The sequence below is a fragment of the Protopterus annectens genome, chromosome 6.part0, assembly GCF_019279795.1.
Source record: "Protopterus annectens isolate FY-2018-M chromosome 6.part0, PAN1.0, whole genome shotgun sequence".
Taxonomy (NCBI): Eukaryota; Metazoa; Chordata; order Ceratodontiformes; family Protopteridae; genus Protopterus; species Protopterus annectens.
In genome coordinates, this window is record NC_056737.1 from 1,181,099,061 (window position 1) to 1,181,120,956 (window position 21,896).

At 44.1% G+C, this 21,896-nt stretch overlaps 1 protein-coding gene across 1 annotated transcript in view; it reads left to right on the plus strand.

Moving 5' to 3' along the window:
* The window catches only part of ARPC2 (actin related protein 2/3 complex subunit 2), an 855,630-nt gene that overhangs the window by 493,740 nt on the left and 339,994 nt on the right, over nt 1-21,896 (plus strand). Inside the window, exon 7 of the mRNA XM_044074812.1 lies at nt 7,592-7,718. Coding sequence (XP_043930747.1) covers nt 7,592-7,718 — 127 coding nt within the window. The remainder of the gene's footprint in view (nt 1-7,591; nt 7,719-21,896) is intronic.

Here is a 21,896-nt window from a genome sequence, read left to right on the forward strand (position 1 = left end):
ATTTGGTTACTTATTGTGGCAAGACTTAACCATGTGCTGTTTAACAATCTAAAATGTATGATCCAGATGTTTATGCAGAGCTTGTTTTACTTTGACAGAGTCGAGCTCAGTGTGTTAGCAAATTGAAATGGTACTGTTCCTGGTCAACTCTGCTCATGTTTTAAAGATTGTGAACATTAGACAGCGTTCGTTACGAGTGGTGGGTTATGTTGTGTGCTTCTCAAATAGCCTGCATCCCTGTACCTGAAAAAGAAACCCACCTTTTGTGTGCGCCTTTGATTTTAAGTTGTGATGAAGAAATGGCCCCAGTAATAATTTAACCAGTTGCGCTGAGTGCTATCCCCAAGCCATATCAACAGTGATCTCACTGTGGTCATGGAACTGCCTTTCATGGTCAACCTCAGACTCCTGTACAAATGGTCACTTCTGGTCATATAATGCAGAAGAAATTATGACTGCTTTATAGTTTTACAGCGACCTGCTGCAGCCGCCCCATTCCTGCAGCAGTTGTCACACTTAAAGCGAGTTTGTAAACAAATAGAATAAATAAAAAAAACTATACATATTATCGCAACTAGATTTTTACGCAGGCATAATTCTCACTGTTCTCGGGAAATTAGAGTATGTATTAGGACTTTATAAACACCCCTTTTCACTAACTACTGTTGTATAACATTGGTTAGGCAGCAGGAATAACTAACTGCCAAAAATCCTCTTCCTGTGTAGCGTGCATTACAGATAAACAAGTCCGAGACAAAAGGTCTTGGTTCTACATACTTGTCTGCTTTGTATCAGCATATTGTACAACTGTTCCACCTGAAGTGGCTGTACATGGGTCAGTAAAAAAAAAAAAAAAACATTAAAAAGCAGTCTGAAACATATGAGCACAGCATGTAGCATAGAAAAATAAGAGTTTATTTTATTCTTATGTCATGGCAGCTCAGACACCATAATGGGAAAAAATGTTAACTGAAACAAACACACACACACACAAATGGTAAATATGACCACTGCTCTTGCCTGATTAATAAACAGTAAGAACCAGCAGAAATATTAAAAATGATAGAGTAGTTTTATGTATGTGCTATGCGGCGGTTAGTGCAGAGGGGTACTGAACTGCTTCCTGTAATAATGAAAAGGCAGACTGTTGGATTTCTTCCACCTCTGTTTTCCCGAAATGTGACTGAGCAAATAACATCAGACAGTGCGCCCGGGATGAGTCTGCAGTCCATGACAACAAAACATTTTCTAAGTGGGCATTCTAAAAACTGTTATGCAGAAGACACTATATATACTTATTTTGGTGGCATGTGTGAGAAGGGCTCGGAAAACGGCCGCTCTTTGTCGTAAGAATCTAGTTGTGATAGTACGCAAGTACCAAAAAAACTGTAACACAGCTCTGGTGTAGGAAGTGTATACTAGTGCAACTGTCCATAGAGGAGTCTGATTTCCTGCCTGTAAACAGTTAAACATTTTTGAAGAATGTTGTTGTGAACTGTTCCATCTAAAGAAGTTACTACAGTTTTCATTTTTTTTAAACAGAAAATTGGGACTGGTCTTCAGTCACATACTGTACTGGTTATGTTGTATACAAAGTTTATATTCAAATAAGTAATTGCCACAAACCTGTTTGGTGGTTCAAATAATCCAGAAAGTATCAAAAGGTTTAATATAATAACAGTGCTTAAGCTTAGATTAAGAAGAAATTAATATTTTACATAAACCATGTCAATTTGTATATGTTGCATATAGCTTTTTTAAGAAATCTGTGAGGGGGTTTGATGGGGATGTTGTGGCAGATACAATTTTATTTGTAATGATGTTTTCTTCATTATTTATTCTTTGTTTTCTCTTTACTATGAAATTCTCAAATATTTTAGTAAATAATAGATTGCAGCTAGTATGCTTACTTTCTAAGCCGCACTAAGTGAGCAAAATGTTTCCCAAACTGTATTTCACCCCACAGGGATGTCCGCAAACATCTTGTTTAATGACCTGAAACAAGTGAAGGATGGTACTGGAAAAAATATGCATTTTTAAACTGATTTAAAATGTTTGTAATGTATTGCTTATGAAAAACAAACAAGTTAAACTTTTCAAAAAATGTATTTTTTTCTCAGAATCTTTAAAAACTAACTCTTGCTAATACAAATTTAAAGTTTACAAATTGCACAGAATAGTGGTATGTAGTGCTTCTGTATGTCACAGAAACATGGAACGAGAAGGCAGAGCAGCTGAGAAAGCTTGGGATAGTGGCGTTGAAGTGCCTGAGACAGGTGTGTGTGTGTGTGGGGCACAAAGAAATGAGTACATCAGAGCTGAAACTAAAGTAGCCCTAGTTGCAGAAGAAGTTTAGGAGAACAGATTATGGTGTTTTGGTTACATGTTTAAGAAAGCGGAAAACTATTTGGGGACCTGCAGTAGTTAAGTGTGACTGCTGACGTTATGAGAGTGGCTATGACTAGAGAGAAGTAACAGCTGACATGACACCAAGACCCCATGTGAAATGGGAAAGGAGTTGATGATGAAATATTTCTTGCAGGATTATTACTTTAAGAATTACATTTAACTTGATTGACATTGATTTTTCTGTCACATTATGGGTTGTAATTGAAGTTACCATGTAGGTCCATTCTCATTTTACAAAATCTTCCTTGAAGGCAAAAAGCCAAAGTGATACGGGATTTTTAATACATTAAACAAAATAGTTTAATGTAAGTTAGGACTGTTTCCATTACATGGAAATAAACATCTCTGATCCTAAGATGTTCATCGTGTTTCACTGTTGCAGTCATTACTCTTAGGTTATCCTGCTGGCAGGCTACCCTCAGTCGGCCAGAATTCCAAAGTCTAGGTCCGGCGTCGGTTGTTGTCGCCTCTTCCCTGACGTCAGTGCGCCAGGGGTATAAAAGATGCAGCCGACGCCATTTTCTTCAGTCTTTCTTGCTATGCGGTGCCCGAAGCAAAAACAGTTCACAAGTGCCGGCCGGCCGACTCCTGAGATTTTCAAATCCGAATTTCAGAACCGAAGTCTTCATTAAAGCTAAGTACTCCGTTGGGGAAACTTTTTTCTTGCACCAGACCAATGTCAGAAAAAGTTAACAATTATATTTCTTGTGGGAAGCAAATACCTCATAAGGATTTTCACTCTTACTGTATTCCTTGCGTAGGCCCTGATCACAACATTGCTAGCTGTCGGTTTTGTGCTAGATTTAACAAACGCACTGTTAAGTGTCTGTTCAATTTTGCATTCCATTACTTTGGCCGGAGATTTAATTATATAATGCCGTCGGACCAGCTGACAACTGGAGTTTACAAAAAACGCAAGGACAAGAATAAGGATAGGCATCAGAGGTCCAAAACCGACGACGAGGCCTCTGCTAGGCCAGTCGCCGGTTCGCCAGTTCTCAGTGAGGTGCTTTCGCAGCCCCTGGTGCCCACTACCTCAGAACCACAGACCGCTTCCGACTCCCACGTGGAGCCGACTGGGCCTCTAGATACTCAAGGTATTGGACACTGAAATCATTCCCTCAGATGGGTCCAGAGCCGCTGAGCAGGCATCGGCTTCTGAGGGTGTCTTCAGACCTACACAACTATATATTAAGCCATCTTCAGCTTCAAAGGCAAAGACTAAAGCAGCTCTAAAGACAAAGAAACAAGTACAGCATTCTGCTACTCAGACTTCCATGCCTAAAAAACAGATGCTCAAAATGGCCGAAGACCTAATTACTTTGATCGGGGGCTCCCATCCCCCTCCTGATAAGAGGCCTAGGCAAGAGACAGTATGATTCTTCTGATCAGGTTTCTATTTCCTCTGATTCCTCTTCTGAACAGGATTACTCCATGCTTCCCTGTGAGGATTCTGATGCTGAAGAATCCATTCCTTCAGCCTCTCCTCCTGTGGATTATTTTTTTGGGGAAACCCTGCATACCATGAGGGAGCATTTCCACTGGGAGTGCCAAGATTATTCTAAATCTAAGAAAAGGGTCAGAGACTTTCTGCTACTTTCTCAGCACAGACCCCTTGCTATTCCACCTGTACTAGACATTGTAGATGTATTTTCAGAGTCCGGCCTGTCCCCTGACTCTTTACCCCCTGCACCTGCTAAGCCAGACAGATACTACAGGGTCCCGGATTCACATAAACTCCTATATAAAAACCCCGCTGCTGACCCAGAAACTGTATCTCAGGGTCCCAAAGGGGTTAAAGCTTCCACTGCAAAAAACCCTGCCCTCTCTGACAGGGATTCCGGGGCTCTAGACAGATGGGGGAAAAAAGTCTACACTTCTGCTACCCTGGCTGTAAGGGCTTTAAATTGTCAGTTTCATATGCTTAAATATCAGCAATATTTAATGTCGCTGCTTAAACAGAAATTGTTGACAAATACTGAATGTTCAGAGAGCAAGGAATTGCAGGATTTATTGCATGCAGCTGAACAAGTGGGAAAGCATACTTTGCAATGTGGTTATGATTCACTGGAGGCCTCATGCAGGACCGCTGTTACAGGTTCTGTTATTAGATGGCATGCTTGGTTAAAGGAACAGAATCTGCCTGATCATGTTAAAGCAAAATTATTAGATGCACCATTACAGCATGATACTTTGTTTGGTACTAAAGCAAGAAGAGGTGTTGAAAAAAATGGAGGATAAAGCAAAATCCATGCAGACAGTCAAGGATTTCTTACAGGTACAGCCACCCAGGTTTAGCAGGAACTGGCCTTCTAAAAATTGTGTCAGACAGACAGAGGCAGATCTCAGCCCCAAGGCTCATACAGGCCTAAACAATGGGGTGCTCCTACCTCTAAAAGCGGAGAAGACAAATCACAGCCTTACAGGAAACAGTCCCAATGACTTTCCTCTACCAGATCCAAGCACTTTTCTTTTGGCAGCCCCCTTAGGGGGAAAACTAGCACTTTTTTCATCAAATTGGCAGATGATTACCCAAGACAAATGGGTCCTGAACATAGTGTCCCAAGGCTACAGGTTCCATTTTCACACACTACCAAGGTCAAAGGGCATGCCAGACCTGCCACACAATCAATGGGCAGAGGCACAAAAACAAATTACAGCCCTCATGGACATGAGGGCCATTCAGCAAGTACCACAACAAGAGCAGGGGCAAGGATTTTACTCCAGACTTTTTCAAGTACCCAGAAAGGACAAAACCTGGAGACCAATACTGGACCTGTCTATACTAAATACATTTCTGGAAGTTCCAAAATTCAAGATGTTGACTCTACAGCAGCTACTGCGCATGCTGGGCAAGAAGGCTTGGCTCGTAACTTTGGACCTAAAAGAGGCATACCTGCATATCCCAATCAGACAATCTTGCAGAAGATACCTCAGATTCATAGCTGGCTCAATGCATTACCAATTCTCTGCGCTGCCCTTTGGCTTATCTACTGCGCCAAGGGTCTTCACAAAATGCCTGGCTCCAGTAATTGCGTTTTGTAGACAAAAAGGAATTCAAATATATCCCTACTTGGACGACTGCCTAATTCAAGCAGAGAACAAAGATATTCTTCTAAAGCATCTGGCATTTGTAAAAAGATTACTAATTGGCCTAAGGTACTCAGTAAACGAAAAGAAATCAAAACTAGTGCCCTCTCAAGAGATAATATTCCTGGGTGCAAGCTAAAATACAACTGCCCAGATGGCTTATCTCACGCCAGACAAACAAAAGCAACTGACTACTTACTTCATGAAATTGGCAACAAAAAACTGAGATGCTGAACCAAAGGCCTTTCTTTCTCATCAATTAAAATTCATGCCTCTGCCGTTTCAGCCCATTACAATATGGAACCACCTATCTTTTCTCATCCTTTAATAAGGCAGTACCTTAGAGGGGCCAAAAACATTAGGCCTCCAAGGAGAGCACCAGTTCTGGCCTGGGACCTCAATTATGTTCTGGAAAAACTCACACTGCCTCCTTTCGAGCCAGCATCAACAGCAGATATAAAATTCTTATCCTGAAAAACAGCTCTGCTCCTAGCAATAACCTCTGCAAGGTGTGTCTGTGAGTTACAAGCACTCATGGCTGTGGAACCTTTCATCATTTTTATCCAGACAGGGTTTCTCTGAGGACAAAACCCTACATTTATGCCTAAGGGTGGTATCCAGTGTGGCCCTCAACCAAACCATTCACTTGCCTACCTTTTATCCAAGTCCACAGAACAAGGGTGAGAAAATTCTGCATTCTTTGGACATACACAGGCAGTTACGCTTCTACTTGGACAGAACTAAAGCTTTCAGAAAGACTGAGCAACCTTTAGTGTCATATGCTGCAGGATCACAAGGAAAGGCTATCTCTATTTCTAAATGGATAGGCCATTGCATCCGTTTCTGCTATTCTCAACCTGGCAAATCAGTGCCTAAGGGCATTAGGCCTCATTCCGCCAGAGCAGCAGCCACTTCAGCAGCCTTCCTCAGAGGAGTACCAACCAAAGATATCTTAGAGGCTGCAACTTGGAGTTCAGTGCACACTTTCACAAAGCACTACCACTTACCTCTTTACTCTAAGTTCAGAGAAGACTTTGCCACTGCAGTTCTGCAGGGCCTCATAGCCTCTCCTAATCCTATTTAGCCCAGCCAGCAATCCTCAGCTTTGGGATTCAACCCAAGAGTAATGACTGCAACAGTGAAACACTATGAACATAGTACAGTTGTGTACCTACCATAAATGTAGATGTTAGTGTATTCACTGTTGCAGTCCAGGTTACCCACCCACCATCCCCCTTCTCTTTGCTGGGACTTTTCTGCACTTCTCTATCCTATACAGCCTATTTGGTGTATTTGCTTGCAGATGAAGGACATGTTGTTTTTGTGCATGCATTTCTTATTGGCATATTTTTCAGCCTACCAATTTGGGGCACCTGACATCTGGGGCAAGAAAAACTGAAGAAAATGGCGTTGGCTGCATCTTTTATACCCCTGACGTCAGGGAAGAGGCGACAGCAACTGACGCCGGACCTAGACTTTGGAATTTTGGCTGACTGAGGGTAGCCTGCCAGCAGGATAACCCAAGAGTAATGACTGCAACAGTGAATACACTCGAACATCTACATTTATGGTAGGTACACAACTGTACTTTTTGTGATACTTTCTGAAGTCCCAGAAATACTGTTATTGCAGGAGGGTGAAATTTTCGTTTTCTGGTTTCAGAACCGAAGTCTTCAGCTAAAGCCAAATACCCTATTGGGGAAACATTTTCTTGCTCTGTGAGCTGTGTGATGTAAAGAATAAAAAAGTGGTATGCAAGTAGTCAGTGTGTGTCAAGAAGGTGAGGGCTTGTATAGGAAGCTCTGTAATCCTCACTGTGTCTGAAGGAATTTAACTTATTTGCTGAGCTTTTTTTTTTTTTTTTTTTTTTTTTTTTTTTTTATTTGAGCACCTAAGCTGTCCTATGTGGTGTGTAAAAATGTATGCACACATGAAATGGATTTTATCCTACTGTTTTTGTTAATCAGTCGTACTTTATTTGAATTCCTATAGTGTCATCATATGAAATGTATAAATGTGTCCACATGTGAAGTAGCATTTTTATTCTGTTTTCGAATTTGAACCAGATGCCTTTCCTATCATTTTTCTGCAGGAGTTTAAGGAGGGGCGGCGTGCAAGTCACACAGCACCCCAAGTCTTGTTTAGCCACCGAGAGCCACCCCTGGAACTGAAAGACACTGATGCAGCAGTGGGTGACAACATTGGCTATATCACCTTTGGTGAGTTTTTTTTTTTTTTTTTTTTAATTTGCTTTGGTTAAAAGCAGTGACTCGCTTAAGTCACCTTATTTCCAGGGCTGTGCCAAAGTCACTGTTTTGTGAATTACTTGATTAGCGTCATGCAGATGTTCTTCATGTTTCACTGTTGCAGTCATCACATTTGGGTTATCTCCTTGCAGTAGCTCTCAGTCAGCCTGATTATCAAAGTCTTGGGTCCTGCGTCAGTTGCTGTCTCTTCAATGACGTCAGGTGTATAAAGCATGCAGCCAACACCATTACATCAGTCTCTCTTGCCGTGCAGTGCCCGAAGCAGAAGCAGTTTGCAAGTGCCGGTTGGCCCACTCCTGAAAGTTTCGTTTTCGAGTTTCAGAACCGAAGTCTTCAGCTAAAGCCAAGTACCCCGTTGGGGAAACTTTTTCCTGCTCTAAACCAATGTCAGTAAAAGTCAATAATTGTATTTCTTGTGGAAAGCAAATACCTCATAAAGATTTTCATTTGTACTGTATTCCTTGCCTAGGCCCTGACCATGACGTACCTCGCTGTCTGTTTTGTGCCTTATTTAAACACACTATTTGTCTGTGTATTTACGCTTCTAAATATTTTGGTACTCTGTTCAGTTACCCAGATATGGCTTTGGTAAGCCACCCGACTACCGAGAAGGTTAACACCCGCACTACACCTCAAGCAACACATAGCCCTTCTAAACTCACAACGCCAACACCCACACATGGCAACACTAAATCCACATATGCGGAGGCCCTTATCTGTAACCTGCCCAAGCAACAAGGACCTCTGAAGCTGAAACGCAAACAAACACCAATCACAACCAAAGTGTCACATAGCTCACAACACCAGTGTGCCACCCAGCAACAGCCCCTAAGGCAAGACAATGTACCTAGCACTTTATTCATAGGTGACTCTATAGTCAAGCACAGTGATGTCCTACTCACCAGGCTGAACAAGGAGAAAATTACAGTGAGCTGCCTGTCTGGTGCCAGGATCCGCCACATAACTCATGCACTCAAGTCACTCCACAGCAAGTACAAATATGACTGTCATTGTCCATGTTGGAGTGAATGACTTGAGACATACCTCCATGGACTACATGAAAAGAGACATGGAAGAGCTCTCGGATCATGTGGCCCAGGCAGGTATGACCCTAGCCCTGCGTAGCATATTGCCTTCACCCAGAATGATACCACAATATAAGGACAAAATGATTGACTTCAACAATTGACTAAGCTTCTGGTGTCATTCAGTGGGGATCCAGTATCTGTCTGCCTGGGACGACGTGATCGCCAGACCACGATGCTTTGCCAGAGATGGTCTGCACCTGTTGCCCCTGGGATTCAGGTTACTGGCAAAGGCTTTTGCCACCCCTATAGTGCCTTTTTTAGGCAACGTTCAAAGGACAAAACCACCACCGTAACAGGTACAAACATGCAAAATCTGAAGTTAATGATACTCAATGCTAGAAGTCTAAACCTCAAAATGCACTCTCTCGAGACACTCCTAAAAATGGAGAACATTGATATCTGTGCAGTAACTGAGACCTGGTTCAAGGCTCCAGAGAGCACCCCTGCATTACTAGGCTACAACTCTTACCACACTTTTCGGCCACCAAACCAGGATCGAAACACTAAAGGTGGAGGAGTGTCCATATTCACCAAGGATATTCACGCCACCAGGTTAGTTGCCCAACACAATGCGTCTGAAATTCTCCAGGTGCAACTACCACTAGGTAAGACTGCAATCCAAATTGTAGCTTGCTACAGATCCCCCACCATGCCCAAAGATTCTCATTACACCTTTTTAAACGTACTAGAAAATATCAATATACAACCAAACGCCGTAATACTGGGTGATTTCAACTACCCTGCCATTAACTGGGAAAACTACTAGTGTACCAACAAATTCCAATGCCCTGGATCAACTAATCCATAGTCCCACCAGGGGATCCAATATCCTAGACCTGGTCATTACCAACATGGGAAATCGATGCTCCACACCTATGGTCACCCCCTTGTTGGTCAGATCAGACCATAAGCTAATCATCCTTAACATCCACATCCCACCCCCACCCCCCCCCCCCAGTAAGGAAACCTCCATAAAAAACTTCTCCAAAGCCAACTTCATGCTACTCAAGTCAGAAGTGACAAACGTCATGACACCCATGCAGATGGGAACTGAAAGTTCGACTGCTGAGTCCTACACTAAGGTACTGTACGAGCATATCCACTCATGCATGAATCGTGCCATCCCAAATAGAACCAAGATGCTCTCCTCCAAAAAAAGGAAGCCAATCTTGTGGTCCCCTGCCATAAGCAAACTTTACAACAAAAGGAAGAAACTGTTGCAGAAAAGAGGAAAATCCCAGGATGCAAAAAACTCCCTTACCAGCCTCCGTAAGAAGCTGACATCCCTCATAAAATCCTCCAGAGCTAGTTACGAAAATAAATTGCCAAAGATTCCAAAGACAACCACAAGGCATTCTATAACTATGTCAAGAATCTAAATGGCAATGCTCAGATCTGCTCTCAGCTACAACAGAATGGCATTAAATATACTGATCCCAAGGATATTGCCGATATTCTGGCAGATCGATTCAGTGCCAACTTCACCCCCCCTCTCACCCCCTAAATGGCCCATCTGAATACCGGAAGATTGCCAAATTCCGGTAATAATGGCCACACAGGTAAAAAACGCACTCTCCAAAGCTAAAAATACAGCGTCCATGGGACCAGATGACATCCCGGTCTGTGTACTACATGAACTACAAAATGAACTGGCACCTCACCTAAGTGTCTTGTTTAATCATACCCTCACCTCAGGCTTCATGCCCACTGAGTGGCGCACAGCTACAGTTATCCCACTCCACAATCCCGTGAACTATCGTCCCATCAGTCTGACGAGCCTGATCTGCAAGGCCATGGAATGTATTATCATGGAACTTATAAACAAAGACATTGGCAACCTTAAAACACTGGACCCCACCCAGTTTGGGTTCGTGAAGGGACGATCTTGTCTCCTGAACCTGATGAGCCGTGGACGAGGGTAAGGCAGTCCACACAGCCTTTATGGACCTCGCCACGGCCTTTGACGCCATCCCCCACTCTGGAGTCATAGATAAACTTACTAAGCTGGGCATTAATCCCAACGTCACTCGATGGGTTGCCAACTGGCTTACTGACAGAACCCACACTGAAAAAGTAGCTGACTCCAAATTCAGATCCAGACAAGTGGAGTACCTCAGGGTTCAGTCCTGGGACCTCTCTTGTTTGGCATCTACTTCTCTGAAGTACAAACCAACACTAAGGGACTCTAACAAAGTTCGCAGGTAACTGCAAACTGGGAGCCATTATTGAATCCCCAAATGATGTGGATACTCTACAAAAGGGCCTTACAGAAACAGATGCTTGGTGCCAGAGCCATGGGCTCAAGCTCAATGCCAAGAAATGTATAGTTATCCCCTTTGGAAAAAAACATGTACCCGTGAATTACCACATACGTGGCAGTACACTAAACACCAAAAGTGTGATAAGAGACTTAGGGACACAGGTGGACAGTGGTCTCGCCTTCAATAACCACATCGCCACAACAGTCAGGAAATCGTTCTATGTGGCTACCTCATCACTAAGGGCTTTTCATCCAGAAAAAAGGAGGTCATTGTCTCACTGTACTCATCCCTCATTAGACCCGTTATAGAATACAATGCCCCATTTGGTATGTACATCTCAAGACATCTGCAACAACTGGAAAGGCCGCAGAAAAAATTCTCACTAAAAGAATCACAGGCCTAAAGCAGATATACCCTATGCTGATCACCTTAAAAAACTCCAGCTATACTCTGTCTCTTATCGTCTACTTCGAGGCAATCTCTGCTTAACATACAAGGCTATGTCAAACCCAAAGCTGTTGGACATGCTACACTTAAAGAAATCCCAATCCCTCAGAGCCACACGCTCTAGGGATCTAAACCTTGTCATCACAATAAACAAGACATGCTGGAGGGATAGGTTCCTGACCCAGAGACTCCCCAGACTCTGGAATAGACTGCCCATACATGTCAAGCAGAGCGCCCCTTTGGCCCTCTTCAAAAGGAACCTTGATTGGATGGGAGAAAGGAAATTCATCCCAGGGATCACGTCAGTTGCCTTGCTAGACAGGGGTCCACGGAAGTAAATAGTGTGGGAAGAAATAGCCAGGGAATTGTTATGGTTAGGCTTCTATAGGCCTGAAAAAACGCAAAGATAAACACAGAGACAGGCCGCCTAGGTCCAAAGTTGCCGACGATGCTTCTCCTAAGCTAGTCGCCAGTTAGCCGGTACTCAGTGAAGCGCTTTTACATCCTCTGATACCTGCTACTTCAGATTCGCAGGCCTCTACTGAGACCCATTCGGAGTCCGGTATGCCGCAAGATGCTTCAACTGTGGAACCTGCAGATGTCCCTACCTTGGATTGGTCCAGAGCCCCGCTGTGCAGGCACCGGCTTCTGAGGGTGTATTCAGGCCAACTGACTTGCATATTAAACCGACGCCATCTTCTTCTTCAAGGCCTAAAACTCGATCCATGCCTAGAAAACCGCCCAGAACATGTGGTCAGGCCTCTATGCCTAAAAAACAAATAAGAATGGCTAAAGACGTTATTACTTTAATCAGGGGAAGCCAGCCTTCCCCCCTCTAAGAGACCTAGGACTGAGTTTGCTTATGATTCTTCTGATCAGGATTCTGAAATTTCTGTTTCCTCTGATGACCAGGATTTGCCCTTATCTACCTATGAGGATTCTGATGCTGAGGATTCTATTCCCTCTGCTTCCCCTCCAGAGGATTTCTCTTTTGGGGAAACCTTGCATACTCTTAGGGAGCATTTTTGCTGGGTAAGCCACGATTACTCTGATTCTAAAAAGAGGCTTAGGGATTTCTTACTCCTGTCTCAACACAGGCCTTTAGCTGTCCCCCCCTGTACTGGACACTGTTGATGATGCCTTTTCGGAATCTAGCTTGGCCCCTGACTCTTTACCTCCTGTTCCCAGAAAACCAGATAGATATTACAAGGTTCCTGACTCTCGCAAGTTCCTCTTTAAAAATCCTATTGCGGATCCTGAGACCATTTCACAGGGACCCAAGGGCATTGAGGCTACTACTGCCAAAAATCCTATCCCCTCTGATAGAGATTCCAGGGCACAGGATAGATGGGGTAAGAAGGTATACACTTTTGCAGCCTTGGCCATTAGGGCCTTAAACTGCTAGTTTCATATGTTAAAGTATCAGCAGCATATTATTGGATTGCTTAAACAGAAAATGATGATTCCTGACTGTGCTGAAAATAAGGATTTACAGGATTTAATGCATTCTGCTGAACAAGTTGGAAAGCATACTTTGCAATGTGATTTTGATTCACTAGAGACATCTTTTAGGGCTGCTGTCACTGGATCTGTACTTAGAAGGCATGCTTGGCTTAAGGAGCAATCTTTGCCAGATCATGTTAAAGCTAAATTGCTGGATGTTCCCTTAAACCAGGACCACCTGTTTGGCAACAAAGCAGAAGAAGTACTTAAGATGGAGGAAAAGGCGAAATCTGTGCAAACTGTTAAAGATTTCCTGCAAGTACAGCCTCCAAGATTTAGTAGGCATTTGCACTCTAAGAATTGGTCTTTTCCTGCCTCTTCCAGGCCTTGAGTCCAAACCCAGAACCAGCAAGAACACCCAGGCTTCAGTCCCAAGGTACACACAGGACTAAGCAGTGGGTGGCTCCCTCTTCCAAAGCAGGGAATAGTAAGACTCCCTCCTATGGTAAACTATCTCAATGACTTAATTTTAAAACTTCCAAGCTCTTCTCAACTGACTGCTCCTTTAGGGGGAAAGATTGCTCTGCAGGCAAAAAACTGGGAACTCATTACCCAGGACAAATGGGTTTTAAAAATAATTTCCCAAGGATGCAGATTCCACTTCCACACTTTACCAACCCCAAATGGTTGGCCAGATCTACCCCCAAATCAATGGGCAAGGGCTGAAAAGCAAGTTCTGTCTCTCAAGTATAAGGGCTTTTCAGACTGTCCCAGAAGAGGAAAGGGACAATGTTTCTACTCAAGACTTTTCCTGGTGCCCAGAAAAGACTACTCCTGGTGTCCTATCCTGGATCTTTCTATCCTAAACACTTTTTTGATGATCCCAAAATTCAAGATGCTAACTCTTCACCAATTGCTTCCTATGCTAGGCAAGGATGCCTGGTTGGCAGCACTGGATTTAAAGGAAGCCTACCTGCACATCCCAATCAGGGGATCTTGCAGAAGATACCTACGCTTCAAAGCAGGCTATATGCATGATCAGTTTTCTGCACTGCCCTTTGGCTTATCTACTGCGCCCAGGGTATTCACAAAGTGCCTAGCTCCAGTCATTGCATTTTGCAGGTAAAGAAATATTTAAATATACCCTTACCTGGACGATTGTTTAATTCAGGCAGAAAGCCAGGACATACTTTTGAATCATCTGGCGTTTCTATAAAAGGTGCTAATTTCTCTGGGGTACACCATAAACGAAAAGAAATCGCATCTGGTACCCTGCCAATAAATTGTATTCCTGGGAGCAAACTTGAACGCAACTTCCCAGATGGCTTTCCTCACGCCAAAGAAACAAGTTCATTTGACAGCTTACCTCAAACTAATGGCCACAAGACCTTGCTGTCTGCAAGACAAATACTGCAAGCCTTGGGGTTCATGGCCTCCTGCATTCTCCTAATTCCATATGCAAGACTGCATATGAGGAAACTACAATGGTATCTAAAAAGCCTATGGTGTCAACATTCACAGGATCTAGAAGCAATGATTCCTATCATACCTTGCCTACAGTTAGAGTTCCTTTGGTGGGCAGAGGCCTGCCACCAAAACAAGGGACTGCCATTCACTCTACCCCCTACCGCCCAAACCCTAACAACAGATGCATCAGGTATGCATGAGGGGCTCACTTGGCAGGGAAGTGCATTCAGGGCAAATGGAACCCAAATCAAATGCACCTGCATATCAATCAAAAAGAAATGTTAGCTGTACAGAATGCTCTTCTGACAGTCTTCAAGGACCACATTCTTCCAGGCAATTAATGGTGAAGACGGACAACACCACTGTTATGTGGTACATAATCAAGCAGGGGGGAACCCACTGCAGACTAGCCATGGCTCTGTGGAACACAGCCTTGAGCTACCAAGTGCACCTACAGGCTCAATTCCTGCCAGGAAAGCTAAATACACCGGCATACGAACTAAGCAGGAATATCATGGACCCACACGAGTGGAAACTGGAACCAAAGACATTCAGCATGTTGATAAACAAATGGGGGTGCCCAGATGTAGACCTGTTTACCTCCCCCCCAGAACTACCAATTGGACAAATTCTGCACAAGGACTCCCCACAAACAAGCTTGGAAAGTGGATACCCTATCCTTCACCTGTAAAAATCTATCAGTTTATGCCTTTCCTCCTCTGCCTCTCCTATCCAAGGTACTACTAAAGATCAAACAGGACAAACCAAGGACGGTAGTGATTGCACCAGACTGGCCACAGCAATACTCGTACCACCTCTTGCGCAGTGTGTCACTGCTGCCTCTATGGCACCTGCCCCAGACCCCTACCCTGCTCTCCCAGCAGGAGGGCCAAATTCTGCACCCTCCGCTTCAAACCCTGAACCTGGCAGCCTGGCTAATTACCTGAGCGCTCCATTACCATCCCTCAGTAAACAAGTGTTGGATGTCATTCTGGAGGCAAGGAGGCCTAGTATTAGAAAATCTTATGCTGAAAAATGGAAAAGTTTCTGTTCTTTGAACCAACTCAGGGGATGGGCACAACAGTACCCAATTTACTTCAGATTCTTCAATACTTAACTGAGATGCTTCACAAGGGCCTTTCCTTTTCCATCAAAATTCATGCCTCAGCCATTTCAGCTCATTACAACACTGAACCACTCCTCTTCTTTCATCCACTGCTCAAGCAGTTCCTCAGTGGGGCCAAAAAATTAAGACCACCCAGGAGAGCCCCAACTCCAGCCTGGGACCTTAACTTTGTATTGGAAAAGCTCACTCTACCTTCTTTTGAGCCAGCTGCAAGTGCAGAGTTGAAATTCCTTTCTTGGAAAACCGCCTTCGTTTTAGCCATCACTTCAGCAAGAAGGGTGTCTGAATTGCAGGCCTTTATGGCAGTGGAGCCTTTCATCATCTTTCATGCAGACAGGGTGTCCCTCAGGACCAATCCTTCCTTCATGCCAAGGTAGTATCCAGTGTGGCTCTTAATTAGTCCATTCATTTGCCAACATTCTTTTCTAATCCACAGAACAAAGGGGAACGTATACTGCACTGCTTAGACGTGCACAGACAACTTAGATATTACTTGGACAGGACTACACCTCTCAGGAAATTTGAACAGCTGCTGGTGGCATTTGCTGCAGGGGCATATGAGAAGGCCATTTCACAGCAAACCATTTCTAAATGGATAGGGCATTGCATTCATTTCTGCTATAAGCACCATGGAAAACCTATCCCACATGGGATAAGACCACATTCTACGAGGGCTGCATCTACCTCTACCACCTTTCTCAGAGTTGTCCCTACCAGGGACATCCTAGAAGCTGCTACCTGGAGTTCTGTACATATTTTCACCAAGTATTACCATTTGCCAATTTTCTCTAAATCCAGAACTGATTTTGCCACTGCAGTCTTGCAGGGCCTTATAGCTGGTCCTAATGCTATCTAAATTCCTCCTCCCATCCTTAGCTTTGGAAATCTACCCAAATGTGATGACTGCAGCAGTGAAACACGAAGAACATAGTACAGTTGTGTACACTTACCGTAAATGTAGATGTTCGAGTGTATTCCCTGTTGCAGTCCTAGTTACCCTCCTTCCAGCCCCCTGACTTCTTTTGGCTCTACCTCTATTCCTTTTTACTATGCTTAAAGCTTTTTGGTGTATTTGCTTTTTTGTTGGAGGTTTAACCTTGTGTGTGTGTGTGTGTGTGTGTGTGTGTGTGTGTGTGTGTGTGTGTGTGTGTGTGTGTGTGTGTGTGTGTGATCTATATCTATATATATATATATATATATATATATATATATCTATATATTTATCTCTCTCTATACATATATACACACACACACGCATATATTTATAGATATATAGATATAATAGCTATTTTTTATATATATATATATATATATATATATATATATATATATATATATATATATATATAAGATATAGATGTAATTGCTTCCCATTAGAGGGCACCTGACATCTGATGTAATGGCATCGGCTGCATGCTTTATACCCCTGATGACCTGACATCATGGAAGATGAGACATCAACAGACGCAGGACCCAAGACTTTGATAATCAGGCCGACTGAGGGCTACTGCAAGCAGATAACCCAACTGTGATGACTGCAACAGTGAATACACTGGAACATCTACATTTATGGTAAGTGTACACAACTGTACTTTTGTAAGTGTCTGAGGAAGTCAAACCGAGCACTACACACTGCAGCCTATAAATTGTGCTGTACAGTAGAACCTTTAGTCATCAAATCAACCGTTAATAAATTATAGTTCCACTAGTTTGTGGAGGGAGGAATTTTACAAAGTTACAGTAGTTTTTTATCTTTTTTTATTGGTGGAACTGTGAATGCATGCTGTTGGCTTATTATGGATGGTGATGGACTCTGTGCATCACTGTCTGTAGAGAGCACTATCATAAGGGTTGCCTACAAACTGGCAGTGTAATCTGGTGGTAGCATTGTTACAGTGAAGGGCTTCGGTCACTTGGTACTCACATTGATGTTCTTCGTGTTTCACTGTTGCAGTCATTGCATTTGGGTTATCTACTTGCAGTAGCCCTCAGTCGGCCTGATTAACAGTCTTGGGTCCTGCGTTGGTTGCTGTCCCTTCTTCCATGATGTCAGGTCATCATGGGTATAAAACGTGCAGCTGACGCCATTACATCAGTCTTTCTTGCCGTGCAGTACCCGAAGCAGAAGCAGTTCACAAGTGCCGGTCTGCCGACTCCTGAAATTTTAGATGTGAAGTTGTACTATCTCGCCTTTTTGTTCTTACAAACTGGTTCGGAGCCGATCCCTCGGCTCTGAGTCAGCCGCTTTCCAAGCTGAAACTCTCAGAGAAGCTCGAGACCTAGTTGGATATCCCATGATTCCCTGCTGTAACTCCTCAGATCTAGTTTGCCGTTGCAACGATCGCAAGCTCTCAAGAGTGAAGCTCGGGCCAGTGAAAACTTTTCTTATTTAAATATTTTTTGTAGTTTAAGGTTTTATCTTTTTTCGACAGTGTTAAATTAGTTAGTTTAGTAGAGTAGATTTTTTATAATAATTTAGTAGTTGACAGGGCTCTGTCATATTAATATATACATATTTAGTCAAGTGTGCTGTGGAGTATTTTTCTAGTAGTTTAAGATTTATAATATCTTAGGATAATTTAGTCGGTGTTTCTCTTTCGTATATATAGTAGAATACTTAAGGTTATTTGTGTTTTTTTGTGGGACTTTAGTATGTCCGAAAAACAAAAGTCAGGTTTTAAGAGATGTGGTTGTGGACAGAAGATGTCCGTTACTGACACACACAACACATGTGTGTATTGTCTTGGCTCTGTACATTTGCAAGAAGTCTGCTCTATCTGCCACTCCTTCAGTGCTAGAGTTCTGCTAGAAAGAAGAAGGAAGTTGGTAGATAGAGGGCTTCTAAAACCGGATTTTCAGGCCTCTCTTGAAAAAGCTGACCTCTCTTCTAATACGTCGAAGGGGTCTAAGTCTTCTAGAGGATCTTCGGAGCCTAAGTCTCCGGCTCCGAGTACCTCTGGCGCGATTCGAATATCTGTTCCACAGACCTCTGGACCGAGTATCGATCCGCCTGTTCGATCTCTGGTGGTGGAGCTGATATTCAATGCACCCCAATCACCTATCCTCCAGTCGGTGCATTCTTCAGCTCCTTCGACCCCTCACTCTTCGCACTCCTCCAAATTATCTGATGTGGATCTGGATCGAGTGGTGAAAAGGTTATTGGAGAACCCGGCCTTTGCCAAAATATTATCTGCTTCGAGTCAAGTGACTTCGGAGCTGAATTTGCCCCTTGTTTCCTCCATTCCTCCTCCTCCGAAACCCATCGAATCTTCAGAGCCGGTGCTGACGGAACCGATGCTAGTAGAACCTATGGAGCCGAGGTTCGATCTTCTTCCCTCGGCTCCATCAACCTTGGTTTCTTCGGTACCGACGGAAGAACCTCGGACCGACAGTCACTCGTTGACTCCGGTCTTGAAAGTCGAACCGACACTTCGGTTCCGACTCTACCGCTCGGTGCTTCGGCGCAGATGTCCTCGGCCCCGACCTCTGGTTTGGAGCGTGGGGTCCCGGTTCAGAGCAATTGACCGATCTCTTCGGAGCCGATCGATCCTTCGAATCGGGAATCTGGCTCCTTCGATGCCATGAGGAAGGTTTTGTCTGCTAAGACCACTACTTCCTCGGATCTGTCTTCACCTCTTCCCAAAGGGCCTCGTTCTACCTCTTCTCCTCAGATCCCTTCTATGCGTCGAGATCCAGGGTCTCAGGAATCCCCTTCGGGTGACCCCTCCTCCCTAGATACTTCTCCGGAAGCTCCCACCGAGGAAGTGCCTAGGAAGAAACTGTGCAAGAGGAGGCACTTAGATTCCCCTCAGGAATCTCTTACATCAGATACCGACTTGGAGGAATCAGAAGGGTCCCCATGGTCCCCCTCGGAAGATGTCTAATTTTCAGACATTTTAGAAATCCAGAAACAGAGAGGGGATTGGCAGTCCCTTGCCCCTACTTGAGGACGAGTCGATTCTCCTGAGGGCCTTTGGATCTCAACCATCCACCTCTTGGGTTACTCCGCCCTTCGATGAACTAATGCAACTAGTTGCTCGAAGGGCGTGGGAGTCTCCTGACACCATGGAACCAGTCCCTCGGAGGCCTAATAAGTTCATTACTGCACCATCAGACAAGTCCTTCTTGACAAAAGGAGTTCCAGTAGATACTATGGTGGTGGCGGTGGCCACTAAGAAAGAGATGTCAGAGTCTTCTTCTACTGTCCATCCTCCTAATAAAGATTCCAGGACTATGGACAGATATGGAAAACACATTTTCAGTTCGGCAACATTTTCCATGAGATCGCTAAACTACATAACTCATTTCACACGTCTTCAACGAGATTTCCTCAAAGAACTAAGAGACGCTCTCCAGGGTAATGTAGCTGATGCAATCTCTGACAAGGTGAATGCACAACTCAACACCCTAAATTCCATAGTCAACTCATCCATGCGGCTCATTTTATATGCTGCCGAAGGTTCGAGTAGAGGGATAGCTCTTAGGAGACCATCCTGGATGCGCCTGTGCTCCTTCGCGGAAGCCTTTAAGCCTTCATTTGTAAACACCCCCTTTGACGGATCGGCCTTGTTCGGTCCAAAAGTTAAGGAGACACTTATAAGGTGTGAGCAAGAAGGAAAGACTCTGCCTGCCGTCGGAGTCCGTTTTTCCACTCCAACCAGACCGTACCCCAAAGGGCAACGAAGTGGGAAAATGTGGTTCCGGAAACCTCAGGAAGCTTTCCAAAACACACCTGCAGATACCTCCTCCAGAGGCAGAGGAAGAGGTCAAAATGGAAGACGCCGTCCAATCGGCAGAGGTGGTCCGCAAAACCAGCATGACAGGGACCAGTTCTCTGGCAAACCCTATCAGCGTTCCTGAAGGGAAGCCCGGCTGTTCTACTCTGGAGTCAGTCGGGGGTCGCTTAGCTTTACACCCAAATGCCTGGCTAAACATCGCAACAGATTCCTGGGTGAAAAGCATCATTACCAGAAGTTACCACGTTCCCTTTATAAAAAAAAAACCCTGTATTTGCAAAAAGTCCAGACGTTCCACCCAGTCTGAGAAAACTAGCAGAGATAGAGATTCAAAATCTTCTAGACAAGAGTCATCCAGCCAGTCCCAGCAGACCAAAGAGGATTCGGAACTTACTCAAGGTTCTTTTTAGTGCCAAAGAAGACTGGGGACTGGAGGCCCATTCTAGACCTCAGCAGGCTCAACGCCTTTGTAAAGAAGGAGAAGTTCTGGATGGTCACGCTGCAATCAATCCTCCCTTTTTGTCAAAGGGGGAGTGGATGTGCTCTATAGATCTCAAGGATGCATACTACCATATCAAAATGGACAGAGCATCCAAAGATCATCTGCGTTTTCGGCTGGGAGCCAGTCATTACCAATTCAGAGCCCTGCCCTTTGGTCTCACCACAGCCCCCAGGGTGTTCAAATGCATGGCGGTGGTTACGGCTCATCTGAGATGACTAGGATTGAGTGTTTCCGTATCTGGACGACTGGCTCCTTACCGCCACCACTAAGTATCAACTTCTGCGGACAAGAGACTACTTAATACATCTTTGTTCTCGTTTAGGTATCACTCTAAATTTCGAGAAATCAGCATTATTGCCCTCGCAGCATATTACCTTCTTAGGAGCAGAAATAGACAGTCAACGAAAAAATCAAGTTGCCTCAATCCAGAATTGTCTCATTGAGGAATCAGTTATCCAGCCTTCTAGTTCTCGACAAAGCACCAGCGTCACAGATACTACAACTTTTGGGCACAGTGGCGGTGGCCTTGATAGCAGTTCCCTTAGGCCAAATGCACATGCGGATATTACAATGGCTACTTTTTGCTCAGTGGTCCTACCAGAGTCTACCTTTATCATACGAGATTCAATTGACAACTCTTTGCAAGAAAGATCTCACTTGGTGGTTAATCAGCGACCATGTGACAATCGGTCGTCCCTTTGTTCTTCCCCAACCCGTAGCCACAGTGACCACGGATGCTTCCCTGATAGAGTGGGGGGGGGGCTTTTTCAGGGAAAGACTATCCAAGGCACTTGGTCGGTTATGGAGACTCATTTGCATATCAACGTCCTAGAGATGAGAGCAGTGTTCCTAGCATTGCAGCACTTTCACAACTCTCTACCTCTAGGTACGATTGCCATCCAGATGGACAACATGTCAGTAGTCTGGTATATCAACAAACAAGGGGGAACCAAGTCCTATCCCCTATGCCGTGAGGCCCTGAGAATATGGCAGTGGGCTGTATCCACCGGACGCTTTCTGACAGCAAAGCACATCCCAGGTTCTTCCAACGTGATAGCAG